Raw genomic sequence first — 12,376 nt, forward strand, 5'->3', positions numbered from 1 at the left:
ACATTGAAGATCTTTCTTGTGTTCGTTTACTTTGCCAGTGTAAAATTAATAAAAAGAAACTAGTAAAATATAAATATTTAAAAGAATTTGTACTTGATATTTTTTCTTAGCTGGCTAAGACTCCATTCACACTAGCGCGACTTGTCAGGCGACTTGGTCGCCTGACAAGTCGCGGTCGGTCGCCCGCCATTGAATAGTACAGGACCCGTTCTAATAGAAGCGACACAAGTCGCTCCGACTTAGAAAAAGGGTCCTGTACTACTTTGGGGCGAACTGGAGGCGACTTGCATTGACGTCAATGAAATAAAGTACGTGCAAGTCGTGCCGAGGTCGACTTCACAGGTCGCCCCAGCAAGTCGTGTCGCCCCTGTGTGAACGGGGTCTTAATCTTCTGCACAGTATTGTACATTATAAAATGTTGAAAGTAAGATACTACTTTTTATAATTAGAACACTTTTCATATTTTGAGTAAATGTATAATAATACAAAAAAGATGAATGTGTATAAATAGCAATCAGATGTTTGGATACTTGCCTGCCATATTCGAATAAAAAAAAAAACCCTAAGATTTTCGATTTGATCGATTCAATATGTATCTATTCTAACTTTTCGAATCAAGAAAAAGATCAGTAAACTTCAAGAAAATGAGAAAAATACATAGAACGAAATACTAATTCTGAATACGAACCCAGAATATGATCTGAACGAATCAACCGAATTTAACTAAACTAAATACCTAGATCAGGGCTTCCCAAACTTTTTTGGGCCGAGACCCACTTCTGAATAGTTATTTTTCGGGACCCACTTGCTTGTATTTGAATATTGTCGCTTTTTTGTTTATAGCGCAAAAAATAAAAAAATGGCACAGGTAATCTAATACCATCAAAAAACAGCTCTATTTGTGGGAAAATAAGGACATCAATTTTATTTAGGAACAGCATCGCACAACTGCGCAATTGTCAGTTAAAGTAACGCAGTGCCGAATGGAAAAAATGGCCTGGTCATTAAGGGGGCAAATCCTTGCGGTCCAGAAGTGGTTAAACCTGCAGTGTTTTTATTTATAAATTACTTTACTATTGCTTTAGGCCTGGTTTACATGTATTCGGGCTGGCGGCCCACATTTGCACAGGCATAGCAGCCCATTGATTTGAATGGGCTGCTATTCCCTCGTTTTCCGCAGAAAAAAGGTGCATGCAGCATTTAAAAAAATGCAGTGGCCTTGAAATCAATCCTGCTTTTGCACCATGTGACTTACCTGCAGTTCCTGCACTGGCAAGTTTCTGCATTTTTATGTACGTGGGCCCAGCATTTAAAAACAGTTTGCGTGTGCAGGAACTGCAGGTTAGTTGCATGGTGCAAAAACAGGATGGATTTTACGGCCACTGCTTTTTTTTTTTTAATTCTGCATGCACCTTTTATCAGCGGAAAATGCAGGCATAGCGGCCCATTCGAATCAATGAGCCTGGTCATTAAGGGGGCAAATCCTTGGGGTCCAGAAGGCTTCTATGCCTGTGCAAATGTGGGTCGCCAACCCGCATACATGTGAACCAGGCCTAAAAATAAGCCATCAAGCAGTGTCTGGCCTACCTGATGACTGGTCCTGGCGCTCAGCTCCGATCCGATGCACTGCACTCTGATAAAGGCTTCACTCAATCCGACTCCTACCCCGAGGTGATGCCTCCCGTACAGAACACGGCAAGGGGTGGGGTCGGAGGGTCAGTGGCGCTCAAGGCCTCGCCTGCTCCTTCCTTGTAACACAGTGTGCTGCCGATGCCTGGGAAGCCCTGACTGCTCTCAGTAAAATCTGCCGGCGACCCACTCAAATGCAGCTCACGACCCACAGATTGGGAACTCCTGACCTAGATTAACGAATCTAAACAAAACTAAACTAAGCAATTTTTTTTTTTCATGCACGTGTCTAATAAGTACCTACTGTCAAAATACATAAACAGAGGATATTTGTCCATCTGGATAGGTGGATAGCATGGATAAAAAATATTTTTTTCATTCAGACTGCGTGTATGACCAGCTTAAGGTCCTCTGAACACTGAGACCTCAGAAGAATGAGGCTTGCCTGTGAGTGTTAATTGCTTTTGAAATGGGAGCTCAGGCGCAGCAGTTCTATGCGTGCTGTCAAATGTTTGTGTTGTTTGTAAAAATAAAGCTTGGTCCAGATGTGGCTACTGGTTCCATTTCACTTCCTGTCTGCAGCATACATTTTGGATGGAGACTGTAAATGTTCTTTGTATGAACTATGGCAGAGAAAATTGATTCTCCTTCGGATTTCAGCTTTCTTAGCAACAATCTTCAGTCGGGGGGAGGTTGGGCTTCCAGGGCCCATTTATTGGGAATGTTGGACAGTGCACTGTGAAATCTGGATTGTTCTCCCAGGTGCTTTGCATTTGCAAGTAGAACCTTTTTTGGGCTACATGTGATGAGGCTCAAATCATACATTATGTAGTCTGTTTCTTTTGGGATTAAAAGTGACCACTCTGGCAACATAAAATTACAAGAGCAATTAGAGGTTTAGAATTTCTCTGGAGACTGCCCTTCTTTTATTATGAATCAGCCCTTGAGGGTTGCTGCACTGCCAAAGGTAACGGGAGCAAAATCGTAGACCGTATTTTTAAAGAAAACCGAGATTACCACTTAAGTCAGGTTGCTGAATAACTCTAATTACATTTGCTATGATACTGCTCAGGGGTGTTTTTAAGGAGGCTCTACCTAAACCTTTGAGGGTACTTGTTAAAAGGAACACTGAGGGATTGTACTCATCCAAAGTGTTGTCATTCATGTTCATGCATTTTGCCGTGCAGGTAAAATGTACAGACATGAGGATTTTTTTGTAGTAATGCCTGTCCCCCAGCAAAGCATTGCTTTTCATTGCCTTGGAAAAAGTCCTGCTTGTTGCAGAGTAAGAGCATTGACCTGCATTTGCAGTTAAAGTCAGTTAAACTGGATCATGCCTATGCATGTCAACATAGTTATATTCAGGAACATCAGATGGAAGATTAGCACATTTTAAATTCCTTTACAATTTGGCCAAACCTTACCAATTTATATTTTGGTCAGTCACACCTACTTCTGTTAAGTCTCATTTCTTCATGGGTGCAAAATTGGGACTCTTAAGACGGCCATAGATGGTTAAAATTTTGTCTAGTTCACCAGGGAACAGCTGAGGTTCGAACCATGTATCAGCAAGCTGATTGTTCCCAAGTTGATTGATTAACTTAACTTAGGTGCAACCAGCATGTTGGATTTTTCATCACTGCGTGATGCTCCCCGCATTCCCCCCACCTCGAGAGAACACAATAACTCTCCACCCTCAAACTGCCCGTTCATTTACAGAATCTGAGAGTTCTCCACACCAGCTCCTGTCAAATTTGAATTTGGCACAGCTGTGCATAAATCGAACTGCGCAGTCTTGTCACTCATTCACGGAGAGTTGTGAATGAAAATGCTACAAGTCTCATCTTCAACCACAGCAGAGGGACTGTCAATGGAGCGCAGGTGTGGTCACATCACTGCACTTGTAGTTCATCAATACTTTCTTCAGGTCCATAATTGAAGATCCATATCTCTGTACAGATCTCTGGCTGAAGGAAGAGTCTGCAAGAGTCAGAGCCACACATGTGTAAGCAGGGGCAGTCTACTTTCTTCACTGCAGGTGGCACTCTGTTGCAGCAGCACCGTAACTGGAGAGGAAGTCAAGGGGAACACAGTTCCTCTATGGTTTCTTGGGCCACTTGGGTAGCACCCAATTGGATGCTAATGCTCCATGTGACTCCAGTGGCCATCTTGGGTCAGGCAGAGCCTACTTAAGGCCCTAGTTTCCAGGCTTGGTGCTTTTTCTGCGAGTTGGTAGGTTAGGAACAGTTACCCCGCCTGTTAGGGACAGTACTAGTGGTAGGGAAAGGTTCCTGACTAGGAGGGAAAGTGTAGAGGCGCAACTCCTTTGCACATCTTCCCACTTTGGTACTGGACAGCGAGGCCGCATTTTGATCTCTTAACAGACACTGTCAACCAGGTTGATACCTGTCATCTTCACATTGTTTGAATTTGTAAGTGTACTCTGTTGGGCAGGCATCCCTCTGTTGCACCTGTCTAGGTGAGTTTCTGCAGTCACACACGCTGCACCCCACCTACCACTGATCACAGTTGCAATACTTTGCAGTGTCCAATGCAAAAAGAATAATACATGTTTATTTTTGCTATTTGCAATATGGGTGTATTTAATATTTTTTTGCTAAAGGTAGAATTCTCTTTTAGATTTATTGAAATGTCACAATACTACATTTAATTTAAATCTAAGCGTTTCAGTGCACCGCAACACACCTAAACATGGCATCAAGGTAAAAACAGGGCATATAGGAAACAAAACCTCCAAAACCCAAGGTAGGTAAGTTGACAAATCAAAAATGCAGCCTCATAATATCGAACAAGGGTATAGTATGCGATCGGACAAAAATTAAGAGGTTTGTATACTAATGCTAGAAGTCTGGCTAACAAGATCGGAGAACTGGAGCTGCTAATGTATAAGGAGGATTTTGATTTTGTGGGAATTTCAGAAACTTAGTTTGACAGCTCTCATGATTGGCTGGCAACCATTCAGGGGTATTCCCTTTATCGCAGAGATAGGGAGAGTAAAAAAGGGGGAGGGTTATGCCTGTATATCAAGAACAATGTGCAAGTAAATATGAGGGATGATATCACTAATGGAGCTAGGGAAGAGGTGGAATCCCTATGGGTAGAGCTTCAAAGGGAAGATACTAAGGGGAAATGTCATTATAATTGGGGATTTTAGTTATTCTGATATAGACTGGGCAGAAGGAACCGCACATTCATCTGAGGCTCGCCATTTCCTAAATGTTTTTTGCAGGACAACTTCATGGGTCAGATGGTGAACGCACCAACGAAAAACAATGTGTTACTAGACCTACTAATTACGAATAATACAGACCTGATTGCAGATGTAGAAATACAGGGCAACTTAGGAAACAGTGATCATAGGTCAATTCTTTTCAGTATAAATCACAGAAATGGGAAACATAAGGGTAATACACAGACACTGAACTTCAAAAGAGCCTATTTAAATGGAATAGAATCCTGGGAACAAAGAACACTGGAGAAAAATGGGAGTGCTTTAAGTACATACTTAATAAAGGTATTGGCCAGTGCATTCCGATAGGGAATACATTTAGAAGAGCAAAAATAAACCCTGGGTGGCTAAACTCCAACATAAAAATGCACATAAAACAAAAGAAATAGCCTTCAAGAAATAAAAAGCAGAGGGGTCATTGGCAGCATTCCAGCACTACAAAGAATGCAATAAGAAATGTTAGCACTCAATCAAGGCGGTTAAGATAGAACACGAAAGGCACATGGAAGAGAGTAAGAAAAACCCCAAGAAATTCTTTAAGTATATAAATAGTAGGAAAGTGAGGCCAGAACATATTGGCCCCATAAAGGATGATGAAGGAAATCTGGCTACAAAGGACAGAGAGAAGGCAAAGGTTCTAAATAAATTCTTCTCCTCAGTCTTCACAAAAGAATTGGGGGGATACAGTAACCTAGACTGTAATGTTAAAGTTAATAATACCTCACAGGAAGCACCCTCATGGTTAACAGAAGACAGACTTAGAACTAAACTCAAAAAACGTAACATAAATTAGTCACCAGGACCAGATGGCTTACACCCAACGGTCCTTATGGAACTCAGTCAGGTGATAGCCAGACCATTGTTCAAATTTTGATGGATAGTCTACTGATGGGAATGGTACCAGCTAATTGGAGAAAAGCCAATGTGGCACCAACATTTAAAAAAGGACCAATATCCCTGCGAAACTAAAGGCTGGCTAGCCTAACATCAACAGTCTGCACGCTATTAGAGGGGATGATAAGGGACTACATACAAGATTTTAGTAATAAAAAACTGTATTATTAGTAGTAATCAGCATGGATTTATGAAGAATCGTTCTTGCCAGACCAATCTGTTAAATGAAGAAGTGAGCTGTCATCTAGATAAAGGCACTTGATACAGTTCCATACAAACGCTTACTGTATAAACTAAGATATGTAGGTATGGACCATTGGGTGAGTACCTGGATTGAAAACTGGCTTCAGGGGCGAATCCAGAGGGTGGTGATAAATGGAGAGTACTCGGATTGGTCGGATGTGGAAAGTGGGGTCCCCCAAGGATCTGTCCTGGGACCAATCCTGTTTAATATATTCAAAATCTGCAGAATGGGGTGACCAACACAGTCTCAGTATGTGCGGACGAGACTAAGCTATGCAGTTCGATATCTTCTTCACAGGACGTGGAAACCTTACAAGAAGACCCAAACAAAATAATGGGGTGGGCAACTACATGGCAAATGAGGTTTAAAGTGGAAAAATGTAAGGTAATGCACTTGGGTGGAAGATCTACGAACGCAAGTTACTCGCTAGGGGAGAACCTGTCGGGGAATCTAAGATGGAAAAATACCTGGTGGTCCTAGTAGACGACAAGCTCAGAAATGGCATGGAATGCCAAGCTGCTGCAAGCAAAGCCAACAGAACAACTTGCAGGAAGGATGGGACAGGAGAGAGTCCAGAGATGGGCAACAAAGATAATTAGATGAATGGAGGACATCAGCTATGAGGAAAGACTACAAGCACTGAACTTATTCTCTCTGAAGAAGAGACGCTTGAGAGGGGATATGATATCAATGTAAAAATACCATACTGGCGACTCTAGCATAGGGAACAAACTTTTCAGCGAAAGGGAATTTAAAGACAATTAAAGACATTAAAGAATTTTAAGCCATTCACTAAAATTGGAAGAAAAGTGGTTTAACCTTAAACTGCGTAAAGGGTTCTTTATTGTTCAAGCGGTAAGGGTGTGGAATTCTCTTCCACAAGCAGTGGTATCAGCAGTGAGCATCGATAGTTTCAAAAAACTATTAGATAGGCACCTTAACGACCACAACATACAGGGGTATACGATGTACTGGTAACTTCAAACACACACACACACACACATATCATTTGAACTGGATGGACTGGTGTCTTTTTTCAACCTCACTAAATATGTAACTATGTAATTGTTTTGCGTTGCACCTGCTTCGATCTATATGCATCAACGCAGTTCAACGAACATGTTGAATTTGGAGACATTCTCTATCACTTACTAAGAATTTTTAAAATTTTGATCTTGCTGTAGCTGATAAAATCAGATTTATTATTATTATTAATATTATTCTGATACAAGATTTATATAGCGCCAACAGTTTGCACAGCGCTTTACAACATTAGGGCAAACAGTACAGTTACAATACAATACAATACAGGAGGAATCAGAGGGCCCTGCTCGTTGGAGGTAAAAAGGTAATAACTGTGGGGGGGGGGTTAAGCTGATGAAGAAAATTAAAATACAGTTGTTAGGTGGAAGCAGGATAGGCTTCTCTGATAAGAAATTTTTTTTCAGGGATCGCCTAAAAGTAAATGGAGTTGGAAATAGTCGGACAGATTAGGGTAGGGAATTCCAAAGGACGGGAGAGGCTCGGGAAAAGTCATGGAGGCAATCATAGGAGCAGGTGATGAGGGAGCTAGAGAGAACAGTAGGTTTTGGGAGGAACGAAGAGGAGGATTTGGTTGGTATTTTGAGACTAGGTTTGTCATGGCTTTGGAAGTTATGGTAAATAACTTGAATTTAATTCGTAGGTTGAGTGGCAGCCAATGGAAGGATTGACAAAGAGGGGTAGCAGACACTGAGCAGTTTGTAAGCTGGTTGAGTCTGGCAGTAGCATTCATGATGGACTGAAGGGAGGATAGCCTATTTAAGGGTAAGTCAATGAGGAGGGAGTTGCAGTAGTTGAGGCAAGAGATAATCAGGGAGTGGATTAGGAGCTTTGTGTTTTCATTGGTTAGGAAGGAGCGTATTTTCGAGGTTGAGGCGGCAAGCTTTGGAAAGTGAACGGATGTGGGGCCAAAAGGATAGTTCATAGTCCAGGATAACATCTAGCACTCTGGCATGCATGGACGGGTTGATGGTTGTGCCATTGCTCTTGCCAGAGAAGTCAGGGAAGGGGCACGTGGGGGAGGAAATATTATGACTTTAGTTTTGGACAGGTTGAGTTTGAGGAAGTGGTGTGACATCCAAACAGATATGGCTGGTAGTAAATTAGAGATGTGTGAGAAGACTGATGGAGTGAGCTGAGGGGTAATCAGAATTGTAAATATAAATGTTGCTTGTCCAATATATATATACGTTTTAAAACTGCAAATAGCGCACAATGATGGGATTAAACATTAATTTAATTATACTAACATGGTCATACCTGTTTAAATTTTAGAGTCTGCGTTCACTTTCAAGCAATTTCCAGTGGTACATTGCAGTGAACAGAGACTGCAGCAAACATTGATTTGTCATACAGATCAATGAGATCAGTTCAGATCTCTGTATGTTTGTATGCACAGTGTTGTAGAGAGTGCAGTCTGCATAGCTTTTACTGCATCAGTTTGTATTTTGGGGTACATGAAAATGAACAGCGATAAGAAATATTTCAGGTTTACTAAACTTTTGCCCAGCATATGATCAGCAGGATGATTGATTATCTTGCTGACATGAAAACACTTGGGACCCATTTACACTATGTTGTTGCGGTAACACACATGTCGTCATGCGCTTTACTGCAAGGTGTGATGCAGTACTATTTATTTGTTTGGCATTTGAGAACACTTTGTCAATGGATGTGTGTTGCAATGGAGAATGGAAGTGGCCCAAGATGTGCAGTATTGCCCAGATTTTGTCACTAATGTGGGTTTTAAACAAGTCTCTAGTTACGAGTTTTATGGTACAGGTTAGAAAATTGAAGCCGGTGCCTGCATTTTTATGTGGTATACGAACATTTCCCAACTGCATAGATACACATAGATGTCATGCATTCAAGTTATATTGCGTACATGTAGCCAACAAAATGGCAGACATCAGAATATTAATCGGCAATTAATTTCCAAGGATTAGCCCCCAGGAAGGTGGTAGTAGGCTGGGTTGCAGATGTTAAAGCAGGGGAATAATAGAATATGAGGTATAGATGGCATATTCCATGGGGCATGAGATAGAAATAATTCAAGAGTGTGGTAATGGTTAGTATACCAGTGTTGGGGAGGAGATAATGTCATTGGGGGGTGAGGGGGATCCTATGGAGCATTGGAGCATGTTTGAGGCAGGTGAGGAGGGGGACAGTGGAAAACAGGGTAGAAAGATTTAGGGAAGTTGGAAAGGAAAATGGGGTGGGAAAAAGGGGGAAATGAGGTGTAGGGTATTCTTCAGGATTGTCCATGGGCTTTACAATGTTCTGGGCCTGCTACCCACTCCCATTTCAAACTACTAGCACACATGGCAAAACCTCAATCATGAGAGTAGAGACATTTTACAGTAGCAGGAACTCCACTTTTCTTAAGAAAAAACGATTCCCCTCTGGGTGACCAATGTACATTGCAGGGATTTTAACACACTTGGTTGCAGATTCCTACCTTGTATTGCTCTGAAGACATAGCTCTATGTTTGCCTGTGTCCATGTGCAAAGTGAATATTAATCTGCTGCTGCACCTGCAGGGTTCAAGGGTGAAGTTGCAAGGTCTGCACCCCTTTAGAACTATTTTACATTTGGGAGTATCTCACAAACAAATGACAATTTTGTTGCAGAGTACGCCCAAAATCTCAATTGTATTTAGTGCAAACTTCTAGGATACCCAGTGAGGCAATCACACAAGCAGGAAATTACATTTCTGGGGGGCATTCTGCACACCATCTGTGTACAGAACACCTCCAGGTAGCCATATTGCATTGCATTGCATTTTACAGAAAATTACAGAACTGCAGATTGAAAAGGAAAGGTAATTGCTATTAACATTCAATTACGATATGACTTGTGTAGCAATTGTATTTACTATATTTTTTTTTTCTTTTTTTCCCCAAAAAGTGGAGCTACTCTTTAAACAACGACCAACCTGACCATGTAGAGGTAAGATGTCATGTTATTTCTGCTAATGTGAATCAGTTCTTTCATTCATGTGGGATCACTTTTAGCTTCATTCAAAAGGTGGATAAGAAGAGTGCATATATGTTATAAGGGACATGACAGTGTGATGTAATAAGAATCGCTCTGGATTGAAAGGAATTGTGTAGCTGGAAATCTCTCTGATAAAGTGGCAGAGGTGTCCAAAAAGTGTGGTTTAGTACATAAGACCACCAAACATGAAGGAAGGTTCCTTTCTCCTGGTATACTTTCAGGAAAGGTTTCTGGAGTATGATACCATCTGGGACATAGTTTTTAGTTTGGTTTCCTGTAAGTTTACATTGGTAGAGCCCTAAAGTGGTACCAAAGGCAAAATATTATATATATATATATATATATATATATATATATATATATATATATATATATATATATATAAAAATGCAGTCTGTTACTAGTATTAACAAAGCAATGTTTGCTTTCCTGAGTGCCCCATAACTTTTTTTACCTGTTGATCGTGCTGTTATTTTTTAACTTCCAGACCAGCGGAGCCACCCTAAGACAAGAAGTGTTAGTGGTGGAATCACCAGGTGAGAATAAAGTTTAAAAAAACTAAAAACGGCATTGCAGTGTGGATGTGTGTTTGTGATCACCTGTGTGGCATTCTTGTATCCCCTGTCTGTCCACCTCAACCAGTAAAATGTATGCCTGCGCCAAACTTATGTCCAACCCAATTTTGGTGAGGAATGGTGCTTGTCTTCTTTGCCGACCTTTTTCCAGTAGCTTGCTGAGCCGCCCTGTATTCAAGACAGAGCAGTCTCAGGAGGTGGCACTGGTTCCATCACGAGGGGTTCAGACCAGTGCAGTGTGCCGGGACATTGATACTCCTGCTGAATTCATTGGTGCTGGAGCTGCCACTGTAGGTGTGGCTGGTTCTGGAGCTGGTATTGGTACAGTATTTGGAAGTCTCATTATTGGATATGCCAGGAATCCATCCCTTAAACAGCAACTGTTCTCCTATGCCATCCTGGGTTTTGCCCTTTCTGAAGCTATGGGACTGTTCGGTCTCATGGTTGCTTTCCTCCTCCTGTTCGCCATGTGAATAATTTTTTGTCTTGCAAAATCCTCTTTGTCATCCAGTCCTGTTTCTCTGTGGCAGTATACAGGGTTTGGGCCCCTTGCCACAAGAGGTGCCAGTAGATTCTGGCTAATAAATAACTTTAAGAATTTGGAAAAAAAAAAAACTAAAAACAGAAAATGAGTGCAGCCACCACAACTAAGGATTGGTAAGCCACAATATACTACATTTTTGTTTTTGGGTTAAGATATGCTTTAAGCAGTTATTTATTTTGGTCCAACTCCTTCGCCTTTAGATTTTTTTCAGAAGCTTGAGCATACACTGGTAGAGTTTCATACAAATGTTGGTACAAAATATTTTGTCAGTACATTTATTAATCCCATCAGAGACTTGACAGATGTTGTTCGAAAATACTTAAAAATTCCTTTTTCTTTTAACATTCGGTTTTGGAATAAATTGAATTTCCTGAACGAAAACCACATTCATTGTTAAAAATTAGTATGAGAAATAAAAATTTCCACCAGGCTCCTTAGAATTTTCTCGTCACTTTGCTTGAAAACAATATTTGGTTTGACCACACGAACAATTAGAAAATCAAAGTTTCAAAAGAAATTCTGTTTGTGTACGGTCAGCTTTATTAACATTTCCTGCACACCTATCCATGACATGTGTGTTCACAGGTATGTCTGTCATTGTCCAGGTTTAGGGTAATTGAAAGGAGGAGAAGAATTTTTATTTTATTGCCAGGGGCTTCTATGAAAGAGACACATGACAATGACAGGGCCATGGCACTGAGGCAGCCTACAGACTTACTGGAGGAAGCAAACCTTTTCACTGCTTTAGCACTCTGTAAAGTTTCAAGGTCAAACCCATTGGGGCAGGCCTTATAGAAGAATCCGTCAACCAAGAGCTGTTTGCTGATGGGGGTCTGCCATACCATAAGGGTGAGATTGTATATTGGTCCAAACACTGAAAGATCTTAATAAATGCTCATAATTACTTTTCCAGAACACTCTTGACAACCTGATATTGGTGACAAAATAAATCATTGAAAACTGTACCTGAATCTCGCGCTCTACCACTTAAGAAAGTGAACCAAAATCAAATTAAATAAATGATTGCAGCAGTTGTTGTAACCTGTTTTCACACCAAAGAATGTAATGAAAAAGTAAAATCCGTACAATCAAACACATTTTAAAATTGTCACACCAAAAACTAAACCATAAATTTATATAACTCATTTAAAAAAATAACAAAAACCTTATTTCAGTATTTATCATCACTAAATATGAAGTGC

General features: G+C 40.8%; 1 protein-coding gene across 1 annotated transcript; it reads left to right on the plus strand.

Moving 5' to 3' along the window:
- Positions 1-10,701: 10,701 nt before the first annotated feature.
- Positions 10,702-11,103, plus strand: LOC309552521 (ATP synthase F(0) complex subunit C2, mitochondrial-like; the record flags this gene model as incomplete). The annotated part of the gene is made up of 1 exon (XM_082253478.1): positions 10,702-11,103. The coding sequence occupies one exon, from the start codon at positions 10,702-10,704 to the stop codon at positions 11,101-11,103; it is 402 nt and encodes a 133-aa protein (XP_082109604.1).
- Between the last annotated feature and the right edge of the window lie 1,273 nt (positions 11,104-12,376).

This window comes from Pelophylax lessonae (assembly GCF_965119305.1).
Source record: "Pelophylax lessonae genome assembly, chromosome: 4".
NCBI lineage: Eukaryota > Metazoa > Chordata > Amphibia > Anura > Ranidae > Pelophylax > Pelophylax lessonae.